Source organism: Rousettus aegyptiacus, unplaced genomic scaffold, assembly GCF_014176215.1.
Source record: "Rousettus aegyptiacus isolate mRouAeg1 unplaced genomic scaffold, mRouAeg1.p scaffold_m13_p_9, whole genome shotgun sequence".
NCBI lineage: Eukaryota > Metazoa > Chordata > Mammalia > Chiroptera > Pteropodidae > Rousettus > Rousettus aegyptiacus.
In genome coordinates this window covers 21,890,213-21,905,016 of record NW_023416312.1, presented here as the reverse complement: position 1 = coordinate 21,905,016, position 14,804 = coordinate 21,890,213, and the positions used below count along the sequence as shown (strand labels likewise).

The window sequence follows — 14,804 nt, the reverse complement described above, 5'->3', positions numbered from 1 at the left end:
AAATGCATTCCTAATCACATGATAGATGCTACTGATGTTTGCCTCTTTGACTCGCCCCTGTCCATGCTCCAGTTATAACTGCCTTTCCCCTTCCTGGTGAGAAATTCCTTCCCCAGATATGTTAAGGCAGTGATTGGGGTTAGTTAAGACCTGCATAAATGACAGCCATCTGAATTTTTAAGAGGACCATGCCTATTTCCTTTTCCCATATATGTTTGATTTCTTGTTTAACTCAGAGAACTTACATTTTTCCAAGTTATTGGGGGACATCTCACAGATATTCTTTATGACACTGACATTTTAAGAGACAGGTTTTATTTTCCTGAACAGAATTCTGTTCAGGGCTAGCAAACTTTTTCTGTAAAGAGCCAGTTAGTAAATGTTTTAGATTTTGTGGACCATATATTCTCTGTTGTGACTAACCAACTCTGCTAAAAAAGAAAAAAATCAGGCATACATAGACAGTAGGTAAATGAAAGGGCATGGCTGTTTTCCAATAAAATTTATTTACAAAAACAAGCAGTGCCTAATTGGCCCATGAGCTGTTAGCAGGCAATCTTTATTTTCGAAAACTTGAGGAAAATATTGGGTCTACTTGTAAAAATTAAACAGACTATCACCACATCTAGTCTCTTGCTGTGTCCCTGTCTGCCACATGGAAAAACAATGAACTGGAAAAAGGGTATAGTGGCATGCAGAGGACTCACCTTGGTCAATGTCCGTTCCAGTTATAAGTCCTTAGAGAACAAGGATGTTGCCATATTTATTGAGCACCTACTGCCTGCCTGGGGCAGTGGGAGGCATTTTCACATAAATGTTAATCTACCAAGGTTCAAGACCTCAATTAAGGTCTTGATTTATCTTAAGAATTATAATCATTCTGAGGTAACCTGGATAAGGAAGATGGCTGTGACATGCCAATATCCTGTGACCCAGCTGTAAATTAAGACATTTACCATCTAGCCTGGAATACAGGAAGGAAAAGGATAATACTGAGGGGGATGAAATTATTAAGAGTGATTTATTTTTTTAAATTCCAATTGCAGTGTTATCTTAAATATGCATTTTTTCCAACTTAAGGAGTTTTAATTCATTTTTACTTGTCTATATGGTAAAACTTACCAGACTATCTGGTTTTCATTTACATATAGTATTAATATTTAGAAGTGGCTATCGCTTCTTCTCACATGAAGGTTTTTAACTATGTCCATGAGTATAGAGGTTTTTTTGAAATCTGGCTTAACCAAAACCTGCCCTCAATTTGATAATGTGAAAGTAGCCCAAAGGGTAGAGAACTATTCATTTAAAAGCTGAGATACCTATTTGACCTACGAGAAGATAGGAGAGTGCTCTTGCTTCCATATTTCACCACAAATAAGCTGTTACAACCAATTGTCTTAGCTGGTTTAGAAAAATCACTAAAAGACAGAGGAAAAATCCAAAGAGGCCTGGCCTCTTGCTGCTAGCTGTATTTTCAGACAATACGACAAGCTGTATTTTCCAAAGCGGTCACAGCAGTGAACTTCCAGAACTCTACCCTTCCCCAACAAGTCAGAGTTTTCTTCCCTCTCCTTCCTTTGAACCTCACCAGGATTCCTGACTGCTTCAACAGCAACAACAAAATGCAACAGAAGTGATATCACATGACTCCCAAGGCTAGATCACAAAAGGTGATATTCTTCCACCTGTCCCGCTCTCATTTTTAGGACACTGGCACTTGAAAGCAGCCCCCATGTCATGAAGAAGCCCAAACTAGCACACATGGAGAAATGAAATGGAAAAGATCTGAGGCCCCAGCAACAACTAGCAACAACTATAAGAAATCTGAGTGAATGGGCCTTCAATGGATTCTAGCCCTCCATGTTTAGGCCACTCCAGCAGATGCACAGCAGTGTGCAGGTGAGCCTTTTTCAGCCCTGCCCAAACTACAGCTTCATAAGCAAATTAACATTGTTATTATTTTAACTTAAGTTTTGAATATAGTAACTGGAATGCAAACTTAGGATTGAATGCACATATGGATGAACTTCACCTGAAACAAAATAAAACTTTATGTTTTGCTCCCGATTTTGATCCTCAAATAGAGGCAGAAATAACAAAAATATACATACTTCTTCCCACAGTGGTGTCCTGCTGCAAGGCGCTTATATACAGCTGCAGGGTCAGCTGGGGGGCTGAGCCCAGGAAAGCCTGGATCACCGATGCCCGGCTGAACGCAGATCGGTGGGTGAACAGCTTGCCCTCTGCCTGGCCCACTTCCTTCTCAATCTCCTCTGAGTGGCCATTTTTTGGCATTTGTCGCTTCTTGGTGATGCTGACATAAGGCTCTTCGATGTGGCCTGACTGACAATAGATGCAGAAGACTTCAAAACACCTAGAAACAAAATAACTAGTGATAATCAGAGACATATGGGATTTTGTCTTTTCTCAGTTACCCTGCTTATACTTAGCCTGATTCTCAAAGCCTTGATTTGGCTACTTTGGACGGCAGCCCCTCCTCTAAAATCATCCACTCCAAGGACCAGTTCTAAGCATGCAGTCCTTCTGAGGCCCTCAAGCAGGCCAACTGGTTCTGAGTGTGAACCAGTAGAGAGGTGATACTGAAGCCCACTGAGGCAAGGAAGCAAAGTAGAGAACAAGAAGTGATTCAGGCTCCAGAGCCACAGAAAAAATGTTCAATTTACCTTCCTGACACTCATTAGCTGTGCAGCCCTGGGCAAGTCATTTAACCCTTGAACCCTCAATTATAAAGCAGAGATAATCCTACTATGCTGCGTTGTTGTGGAAATAATACAGTATGTGTGTTTGTATGCGTGTATGTATACACGCACATATATACATACACACAGAGGTATAGATATCTCTTTACATTTATGCATTTTTTCACATATCCAATAAATACCCCGAATCTTCTGTTAAAGTAGCAGCTATGGTTTAGAGAACCCCCAGCACAGAGCAGTTTGCCATCCGGCATTCCCCTGGAAGACCACAATATATTTCCTATCTCTCTGCTTGCATGAGCCCTTATAGAACATGTCTAAAGTCAGTCATGCCTGGGGGCCTGCCAGCTAAGTCTTATGTATGGCATTTCAAGCCTACCATAGGGATAGAGCCTTAACCGGTCACTTTGGGTTTTCTTCTTCAGGTAATGATATTGATACTGAAGGAAGAGTACTGATGTATGCAATTTACTTTAAAGTGTACATACACACACACAGAGAAATGAATTGATCGACTGATAGAAGGATGGATAAATGTGTGAAATAAAATGTTAGTTACAGAATCTAAGTGGTTAGCATTTGGGTGTTCAGTATACAGTTCTTTCAAGTTGTCTTCTGAATGTTTGAAAATTTTCATAATAAAATGCTGGGGAAAATGGAATTTTCTTAAGAAAAATACTCATGGCTTTTGGTTTAAAATTATTAAAACACATATTTTTCCCCTCAAGCATGGATTTTTATAACAACCTTATAATGCTGCTGGAAGATTTTATGGCTTCACTTATTTTATTGAATGTTGTTAACTTTGTACTCTCACCCTGAGGCAACTATGACAATGAGAATACATTCATAATTTGAAGTAATAAAATAAAACTTGATGTGAGAGGAAATGCGGGCACTCTCTGGTGAATATAAAGTGGACATATTTTGTGATTATTACCTTTATTTGTTCCTGGAAGGAGGAATATACACAGCATACATATCAGTTTGTGTGTGTGTGTGTGCGCGTGCGTGCATGTGTGTGTGCATGTGTGTGTGTGTGTGCGTCTGTGTGTGTCTGTGTGCATTTGTGAGATGGGGAGAGAATAGGGGGAGGGAGAAAGAGATAGGTTTGTTTGCTATGTTTTGTCCCATAAGGTCATGAACACATTAACATATTACATGAAAACATGTAGAACAGCCTGGACCAATTTGTTCAACTGAAAATAATGAAGTTCAGGTTATGAGTTCAAGTCCAGCTGATCCATTTGAGTTTGCTCTGAAGAAAGTCTCAAATCTATGACTGAGGACTGTTTGAGGCCTAACAACTTCACAGTTGGATTACTGACCACAGCAAAGACTAGAAGACAGAATAAACTGACTATTGTCTTCATTCTCAAATATGTGATGAATGCAGACATGCTTTACTAAGTGCTGTGGGGAAAGCAAAGACAGCTGGATAGCCCTGCCTCATTCAGAGGCGCTCACAATCTAAATGGGAAAATGGGATATATGCATAATAAGGATAACAAATAATAAATACAACTAATATTTATACAGCTCTTTCAGTTTATAAAATATTTCTCATATATTAACTTACTTCAAAAGAAAGCCCGCTGCAAGAATTTGAGTGACAGCATTATCTGCAATAGTAAAATTCTAGGAATACTCTAAAGGTCCCAAAATAAAACAATGATTAAATAAATCATAATATATGTATTCAATTAAATATTATTCTATTCTTCAAATTGACAGTATAGACATACATCTACTGATATATAAAAATGTTTACTATGTTTGATAAGTGAAAGGAGTAAATTACAATAGAATTTATATAGAAAATTCCATTTTTTTATAAAAAGAAAATTAAATATGTATAAAAATACATATAAATCTCACATACATATACACATAAACAGTGGAGTGCTTGAACTGGCTCAAACTGACTCAAGACACTGTTAAATAGTTAGGAATTTTGTGAGCCAGTTATTAAACAACTAATAGCTTGAAATAGGCCATGACGGCAGTATTTACATAACAGAAATCAGCAAACACTGAAAATCAGGGCTTTCCCCACCAAGAGACAGTTTATCCATTTACCATCATAAAAATATTAGTAAGGATATACAATAAATGTTTAGAATTGTTCTCTTTAGGCAAATTAAAAGCTTTTTAAAATTGTATTTATCTGTTTCTGCTGTTCTTTCTACAACAGATGTTTTACATGAATAATAAAAACAAGCTTAGAATTTGTAAAGACTAAAACAAACCAAGAAACATTAGTGCATGCTAAGAGCTAAATGAATGAAATGAAGGTTGAGAGGAGAAAGCAATTCTATCCATGCTGAGGAGGGGGCTGTATTAAATAGGAAGCATTTACAGAATTATAGATTAAATGAAACTGCAATGTCTACCAATGGAAATGAAAGAATGTGCCAGAATGAGCTAATCACAGAGGTGCCCTTGAAGCTCAGGTGGATCTCCTAGCAATCCACTGTTTCTCTCAACTAATACATTTACCATAGCATAGAGTTTCACACATAGTAGGTGTTTAATAAATTTGTGAAAGACCCTGAGATTTCCACTACTTGTCACTACTAGTTAAGAAACCTGATAAGAAACAAATTACTATTTCTTCTTGGAATTCTCCAAGACTCATCCAATTACTCCAAATTTGTTTTTTTTTTTTTCTTGAGAGGTTGTCTAAATATAGACATAAATGTTTTCATCAAAATCATTCAAGGTAGTTTTTCAATATGATGTAGCTCAAGGGTTGGCAAACTTTATCTGTAAAGTATTTATAAAGAGTAAATATATTAGGCTTTGCAGGTCACAATTTCTATTATAACTAGTCAACTCTGCCACTGTAGTGCAAAAGCATTCATACACAGTATCTAAATGAATGAGTGAGGCTGTGTTCCCATAAAACTTTATTTACAAAACAGGCAGTGTGGGCATTTGCCTTGTGAGGCATAGTTTGCCAAGCACTAACGCAGATAATCAGCAGGTTGACCTGTTTTTCTTTTCTTTTTTTATGTTATTTCATTTTCAAGCACTATAATGTAAGGAGTTCATTCCTTAGCTGAAACTATTCATGTTGGTTAGCACAAATAACCTGTGGTAACAGAGAGTCTCTAAGGTAGTTAATAAAAACACATTTTCAAAAGAAATACAATGATTTCCTAGATACCACGTTATCTTCATATGACACACATGCTTGGTGAGGCCACACAAGAACCAAACTCGTTAATTAAAAAGTGCCATGTGACTTTTGAAAGGCCACTTGCATAATCTCACTGAGCCGCAATTCCTCAACTGTAAAAAAAAGATAATGACAGCTCACAGGGTTTACAGTAGATGGAATTAAATATTTTATATAAAAGCACTTTGTGAACAAAAAAAATGCTCTTCAAATTTAGGCTATTATTACTTTAAAGTCTTTTGAAAGTGTACTATAGAGAGAAATACAATGGTGAAAAATTTTACAATGTTCTATAAAACATTACTGGAACTTCTTAGCTTTTATTTTATAAACTCAGATTTTAATGTATCATTTTTTCCCTCATTACGCTAGTAACTAAAAATGGAGGAAAATTCCCTAAACTAGTAACTCATTTATATTTATTCCTTCTCTCGATTAATTTATAAAATTAAAATTATTGTAAAAAAAGATAAATAAATTTTCTTCTTATCAAGAGGTGCTTTTCCCTCTTTCTCCATAATATCTATTATCATTCACAAAAAGATTGTCTTTAAAGTAGAAAAAAATAAATTCAAGACATTATTCTATGTTCTTATCATTCAAACAGCCTTAATAAGGAAACAACCATACAAACTACAACTTCAGTTTTAAATATAAGATTGATATAAATGAAATATGGTGCTCTCCCGATGCCTCCCTATAGGAAAAAAGCAGTGAGGCTAGTGTGTAGTATTTATCCCATAATCATTATGGTGTAACATAATTCATTTTAACTGTATGAATTTGAAAACAGCATCTCACCAACAAAGAATATGGGTTGGGCTAGTTAGTATGCACCCAAAAATAAATAGGACTAAATTTTCCGAAAACAATTTCACACTATTACTAAATCCAATCAATGGGGGATGTGGTGGGGGATAGTAAGAAACATACCATGACTCTCCTTTGTATGTGGAAATAATGTTGATCCTTCTGTAAAGTTTTATAGTTCAAAAAGAATCAGTCAGGAGGAAGAACTTCCAATAAGATATGGAGTCATGCTAATACACAACATAAAATTGCTTCTTTTCATCTGGAAGCTAAGAGGCTTGGAACTGCATTTTGTGTATCTCAGCTTTAAAATCATGAGTCCAATATTTCCTTGAAATAAATCAGCTGCATTATAAGGAGAGAGTCCTTGTTGATGAAAAGGGGTTGTTTGTTGCTTTGTTTTTATGTTTTGTTTTTCCCCCAAGAAGCCAATGACTCATTCAGAATTTTCTGGAAATATGTTTTTATGGTGTTGAAAATTTTTATATAGCTGAGAAATTCTCTCTTCAAAGCATCAACTTTTTTCTTTAATAAAGTTAAAATATTTTACTGTAAAAACTGAAAACGTAAAGAAATCTATAACAAAGGACAAAATGATGCACTTTTCCACATTTTTCAGGAGAAAATTAAAACTACCCATAACTCCGCCATCCAGAAATTACCACTCTTAACAACTTGGTATATTTCCTTGAGCTCAGGTTTACATGTGCCATCTTGTTTTTATACATAATATTATATCAGTAGCTTTGTCTTAGGTCACTCTTAGTATTTAGAAACAGTTTAAATGGTAGAAATGATAGGATATTATAATTTACCTGGTTAGCTATTTAGGTTGTGTTTTTAAATTTTGCCAAAATGACCAACTCTTCTTAAGAAGAACTATTGATAAAATGTACTCCATACTCCTCTGACTTCTTTTACAGTGTAAGGGAACATAATTCACTCAACTCCATTTCTAAGAAGCCTTGTGAACATGGTCTAGGGTCTCATTTTCATCATCTCTAAAATGAGGGGCAATTAACATCTACCTCATGATGAAGATCCAATGAACTGAGGCACATAAACACCTACCAAAACATCTAGCGCAAGAAGCATTTGAGAAATGTCTGTTCTCCTTTCTGTCACTTTATTTAAACATCACCGGCAATGAATTTTGTTTTCACAGTTGGGGTAAAAAAAATGATGAGTGCCTTGCCAAAAGTCAGATCACGTTGATTTTACTGAGCGGGAATATAATCGGGATGCTGTGGCCTACTGGGGCAGAGAGGATTATCTCTCTCCTCACTAAATGGCTCAAGGTTCCAAGACTTTTAAACTTCCCCTCACTCTCTTCCTCTCCTTCTCTTTCTAGCCACATCACCTCTCTGTCCCCAACTAACTCTTCCCTTGCTCTCAAGACATTGAGCAGCACCTTCCTCTGAGTATACCTGTTTCTCATCCTTTCTAGAATTCTGTAGCTTATGGAAAATTTGTTCACCAAGTTTGTCCTGACTGTATGTAAACTGCAAGTTGGTATTCTGTCAGCTGGGCCGACTATCATTAATATGAAGTGCAAAGTTTTATAATACAGCTCTGTAAAACCTATCTCGCTACTTGACTTTGTGCTTTGTGTGTGAGGGGGAAGTGGATGTGGGGAGATATTTCCTGGTAGGAAAGGTCCCTGGCTAGCCAAATTTTCTTGCAGCTGAGGTGCCTCTCTGGCCTTGCTATGTCTTCCAATTCTTCTATCACGTGTGTCTAAAATTCGGTATTATAAATTTATTTCTAATCCAGATAGAAACCCTTTATTTTGCTTTTCTTACAGAGTTGAAAGATATCGAAATAACACATTTTAAACTGTCTTCACGGTCCTTGGATAAGCCAAAGTATACTTCATTACCCTGTATTTCTTTTGTTAATAAAAATTAATTTCCAGAAATAAGTTTTTCTCTTCTTAACAAAGAGGTTTATATTTTCACGGCACATTGTGTTCAAGCTTCAGGTACTGGTTTATAAGTCAGACAAGGGCAGAAGACATTTCTATAACCACGTCTGTTTTCACATACAAAAGACTGATGCGTGGATTTCTAAAGTTATGTATAAGAACTGAAAAAATTAATATTTGTAAAGAGCTCAGAACAGTGCCTGGCACACAGTAAACTCCATGTGTTTAATAAATTATATGTCCCGCTTTTGCTTTAACGGAGACTTAGGACACACTTCCCAAGGGTTTGTCACGACACAAACCAACCCTGCCAGAGCCCATTTGACCGCGGAGAAAGCTGGGCTTTTAGGACGGAGAACCACATGAAATTGCCTTTGTTGTTGGTCAATCTCCATTGAATGTTGGCAATTTCATAGTCAAGAACCTAACAGGAACGCGGCGCCCAGCTTCACTGCCTCTATCCTAGGATTCTGTCGCACTCCTGGGACAGGAATGGTGGTGCTAAGGGATAGGGCGGGCCGGCCTGGGCCCGGCCCCGGGTCCAGCCACCTGTCCCTCCCGGAAGGCTGGCCCCCTCAGCCAGGGCGGGTGAGGAAGGCGGCCGGGGTCTGTGGCCTGGGGCCCGGGGACCCGCACGCACCTGAAGAGGGGTCCGAGCTGCAGCAGGTGCAGTAGCAGCACGAGCGGCCGGTCGCGGCTGAAGTCGCGGTGCACGAAGAGGAGCGTGAGCTGCACCAGTGTACAGGGCAGCAGCGAGAAAAGCAGCGTCAGTGCCTGCCACATGCCGTCCCCACCCGATCGGTAGGTACTGCTCAGGTACAGCGCCGCCGTCGTCTCGGCCACGAACAGAAACACGGACGCCAGTACCGAGCCCGGGAATTTCATCTCCGCGCGTCAGCGGCGCGCACCCCTGGGAGACGCTGTGGCGGCTGTGGCGGCAGTGGCGGTTGCGGCGGCGGCGGCGGCGGCGGCGGCGGCCTGAGGGGCTCCCGGCATGCCCAGCCCCGCCGGCTCCCGCGCTCTGCGCTGCCCGCCGAGGGCACGGGGCCCAGGCGCTGGAGCTGGGCCTGGGGTCGACCGACCCAGCGGCGGAGGGGCGGGGAGCGCGGCCCCGCTGAGACACGCCCACACGCTCCGTGCGCCACCCGCGCGCCAGAGTGTCCGCGGCGTCTCTGCGGCGACAGTCCCCAGGCGGGCCGCGAACCCGCACCCTGCGGCAGCCCGCGCAGGAACCCTAAAGCCTCTGGTGGCCCTGCTGGCCCCGCGCGGAGCTGCTGGGTCCTAGAGCACTCGTGTTAGAAAACGTTCACATTCCTTTGGAAAACAGCAACCAATGGGGCCCAGACTTTGGGTCTGGACACCTTTCCAGCCCAGGCTCTATTTTCTGGGCCTAGAGAACGACCAGTTCCTCAAAGGGCCAGGATTTCCGATCATTTAAAAATAACATGACCTCACAGATGCTTTTCAAAGTACAAGTGTATTGCCATGCACCCAGGATTTACCTTTTCACTGGGCCAAGTAACATGCCCCTCAGCCTTCCAAATACAATGGTCTGAAGCATCACTTCCAAAGGTGAAAGCATCAGACATAATCCTTAGGAGCCAACGTCATCTCTCCCAGAAAAACTCTGCAAAATTTATTCCTCTATAACTGACTAACTCAGGCAGGGTAAAGATCAGGACCTAATAAGGAAGTGGTTTTCTAGCCTAGGGCATACCTCTATTTGCTGGTGCGTGCCAGCCCCAAGACTCACTGAACTTGTGACATTCTGGACATCAGGATGAGCTCAGTCCACTTTGCCCATCAGAGCTTGAGCAGATGTCTTTTAAATCTAAAATTCAGATCTTAATCTCTTCCATAAAGGATTAGGCTTTAATAATGATACGATCCCTTTCCGTTCTGAAATTAGATGATTCCACTAATCTGCAGGTATCTCTGGCATTTTTTCTATTTAGGAAAATGATGTCAACACAAAGAGAATGTGAAGATTCAGTAGATATCAAGAAAAAAATTGTGAGGGGCAAGAATATGAAGGGCTGTTTTTCTTCATTCTTAGGAGGCATGGGAAAATCTATTTATAAGGATTAAGGGGAGGATTCAGCCAACAGCTGAGAGGTACCAGGCCCATTCGCTAAAAGGATTACTAATATCTATTTATAGAACCCAACCGGCCACCATATCCTGGATCAAGATACACACAGTCGCAAATACAGAATAGGCAGCAACACTCTCCAAGAGTATTTTTGTAGTATTTTATTTGACATGGTCTTAAGCTTTAAGGAAAAAAAATAATTTGTAGCTTATAATTATTAATTAGAGCACACTCAGTATTTAGCATTAGATTTTATTTTAAGGCAAAGGATTATCACAAGTTTTTAGATTATTAAGTAGACTGCATAAACTGGGGGAGGGGTGATAAGCCAATAACATCATTTTAAACACTAAAGAGTTCAGCTTATGGCAAATTATTTTCTACAATACAAAACTAATACAGAAAACACATTTGGAAAGATCAGTATTTAGAATGTTGTAACAGCAGTTTTAAAAACAGTAAGGTGCATCTCTAAGCTTCTAACTCAATCCTGCTTCTAAAGAGATTTCATTATACCATGCAGTGGCTATGAGCAAACCCCTCAGGTGGAGAGGAGGCAGCATCAACTGACTGCATGCAGCTCTTTCCCCTCCAGGAACAACCAATAACAAAGCTACAATCTGATGAGATTTGCAAATTGATCCTTCTCAGTCTGCACACCAACTAACTTGCCCCAGCGACTATGTCTTTATGTATTATCATTTGCCTTTCTGTCCTTGAGAAAAATGTATAGATTTAAGAATGTGATTGCTAATTTCCCTGTCAAATACTTAGATGGATTTTGACTAAAGATCAATTTAATGTCACATATTGTATTATACTTTCATGCTAGCCCTGAAATATCCATTATTTTTTAGAAAATATTATGTATACAATAATAGACTTATAGAAAGTGGGTTTTTTTTGTATAATAATATGTAACAGACCAGGATACTTGAGAATTTGGTTTTATTATAAAATACAGTACTACAACATTTTGATATAGTAAAGTATCTGACAGAATAATCTGCTCTAAATTTAGACCTAACTGCTACAGCTATGTCTTTGAAAGTGCCTCATAGTACCCCTAAAGAAATATAATAAAGAGGTAACAGAATCTTTTTTTGTCAAAAAGGCATTTTTAAAGAAGCCTCTTGTGTGCAAGACTTTCAAAATTTTAGTTATATCCTACAGATTTAATGCTAATGGACATTAGTAGGATTTTAAAGTAATAACAACTAATCTCTATTATTTGGTGTATTTTTCATAATTTTATTTTTTACTCTGCATTTGTGCTGAGACAAATCTATTGCAAAGAATATAATTTTACATCTTAATTTATTGAGTTCTTCAAAATTCGATAGTACTTTAAATAAAAGTATGTATTCATTCTTAGATCTAATTAGAAATAAGCAATTATATTCTATTGACAGATTATTCTTTTGTATTCCCCCAAATAATTAAGGAGTTGCATTAGCGAATGTGAAATGTATCATTAAGAAGGTGAACTTTATCTCTCTAGTTAAACAATCATATGTCTGTATTATAAATTGTGCAAAAAAAATCTTTTTGGCGAAGTAAATTCTATTTGCTTGGGAAATACACATTCTGAAACTAACATGTGGTGCTTGACTATTCCTGTTTATGGCTTTGCAAAGTGTTTCCCCTAATAATTGAATTCTACAAAATCCATTTTTAAAATGTTAATTTAGCGCCATTCAATCCACTAGATTAAAATTCAGACTTCCTCTTCAAGTGGAACTCCTTCAGATGTTCAAAATTGGGATAGACCATTTTTAGAGAATGGGCTGCTCTTCCTTATAGTACAGATTCTAAAATCAAACTTTTGCACTTAGAATGTCCCACTCTCACTCCTGGACAGTCTGTATAAAACTCATGGTAAACTGCATTTTCAAAAGCAAAGGTATTCTACTGCTGCTACAATCTTCAGAAGACATCTCTAATATTTAAATACTAAAGTCCTAAAAAATAGACAAACTGATAATTTAAACCAATCTTCTTACTTGAATACATCCACATATAAAGGTTACTACAGTCAACTTGGACCAAATTCAGTGACAGAAGTTACTTTTAATTGGTAATTGCCGCATAAACCCAGATCATAAAACAAAACTTATGGGGGCAGTATCGGAGATCCAACTAAAACAAAGGCAAAAAGATCATTTGCTAAAGATTGACAGTTGTCAAGTATAATCTATATCTTCTTTAAACTGATAGATAAGTCACAGCTACTTTACATACTTTACAAAAACAGTACACATTAAAGCATGAAAATTAACACCATACGCAAAGTACAAAAACCATCAGCCGGAACGGTATTACTCTACTAAAGTAATTGTATTCTGTGTTTACACATATGTATACACTCCAGGTATTTCTCCCCCCCTCCATCTTTTTAGAGTGCCCATTATCTCTGAAAGAATGAGAGGAAGGTGTGTATTTAGGTACTTTCTGAAGATTTATGTCCATGTGTAAGACATTAAACCCATCTGCTAGTTTCAATTTAGTAGATAGTTGCAGAACAAGAAGATATATCTTGGCTTTTGGGTGATTCTCAATACAAAGAATAAGTAGAGGTAGGCTCCCGAAAGAGCGGAGAAGGGGGAGACACAAAGTTTTTCTTACATAGAGACACTTGTGGCAATTTCCAGAATTTTGTCCCCAAAAGGGTAGTAAAGTATGATTTCAGGTCTCTGTGAGGGCAAAATAATTAGTAGGTATGAATACTCTAGGACAGAACCATTGTTTTATATCTTTAATGGGCCTGAGGGTGGGGTGAGGGAAGGGATGTTTAAACTCCTCTGTAGAAAAAAAACAAGTAAGCAAACTATAAATGTATCATGCCAGACTATGTTTTTTTTATAGTGGTAGCTGGGCAACAGTGACAATCAGGAGATTGAACCTTACACAGAGCTCAAGAGGTTTCTTTAGAGTTTGCTCAGAGTCTGATATGTTAATCCACCATGTAAATCTCTAAAAGGGGGTAAAAGAATAGAACTTTTTAAATTTATTTAAACACAAAATCTATTTTTCCACAGGGTAGCTCTTGGTAATAGTGTTCTGCATTTGGGGAAACACCACGGTAATCAAATAACAGGCAGTGTTTTGTTGCCATTTTCTCTTGTAACAACAAAAACATACCTAAGCTGTAGGAAGACCTTATCACTACTGTGAAATAGCAGTGGGATGCTAGCCCTGCACTCTCCAATATAGTATCCAAGCTACGCATGGCTCCTGAGTACTTGAAATGTGACTAGTTTGATTTGAGATGTGCAATAAGTGTAAAATACATGCCGGATTTTGAATACTCAGTACAAAAAAAAATGTAAACTATCTCAAGAATTTTATATTTATTACATGTTGAAATGATAATATTTTAGATATACTGAGATAAATCAAATACATTATTAAAATTAATTTCACTTTTTTGTCTTCACTTTTTTAATGTGGCCTCTAAAAAATTAAAAGTACATACGTGGTTCACATTTGCAGCTCTGTGAATTTGTGAAACTCACATCTGCAACCTTCTGCAGATGGCTTTAACCTGGCAGAAGTTTTAATGAAAATGAATGCTTAAGATAACCAGAAGTGTAACTAGGGCCCTCATTAACTATGTACTAATTTATTAGAAAGCAGTTAACACAATGAAGACCTATTCATTAATCAATGTATGTTTGCATATATTGGTTCACTCAAACATCTCATAGCAAAATGTTGGGTTTTGTTTCATATGTGATAGTGACTCTCCCTAAGTCAGTCAGCCTCTCCCCAACCCACACAAACTACTTCCTATAGGGACTAAGGAAAACTATAGGGGAAACAAATAGGAAGTCCTTGCAAACTGTTTTCACAGTCCTACAGTCAAGCCTCATGTGTCTTTCCTCCCTCTTTCCCTCTCCTTCCTCCAAATTGTGCAGGGAGGAGAAAGGAGAGAGAAAGAAAAAGGATAGTCTGTTCTTTTAACCATTCTGCTCACCAACAAACCCCCACAGAAAACCTCAAAATATGGATGATTTGCTTTTCATTTTAAATAATTCTTCAAATTCAGTTCCGAGAGGTAAAAGGTACACAAAGGCA

At 38.2% G+C, this 14,804-nt stretch overlaps 1 protein-coding gene across 1 annotated transcript in view; it reads right to left on the bottom strand.

The window, feature by feature from the left end:
- XK (X-linked Kx blood group) overlaps positions 1-9,695 on the bottom strand; it is a 48,704-nt gene extending 39,009 nt beyond the window's left edge. The window contains exons 1-2 of the mRNA XM_016132731.2: positions 9,276-9,695; positions 2,112-2,374 (exon numbers count right to left, since the gene is read on the bottom strand). Coding sequence (XP_015988217.1) covers positions 2,112-2,374; positions 9,276-9,520 — 508 coding nt within the window. The 5' untranslated portion in view covers positions 9,521-9,695. The remainder of the gene's footprint in view (positions 1-2,111; positions 2,375-9,275) is intronic.
- Positions 9,696-14,804: the final 5,109 nt, after the last annotated feature.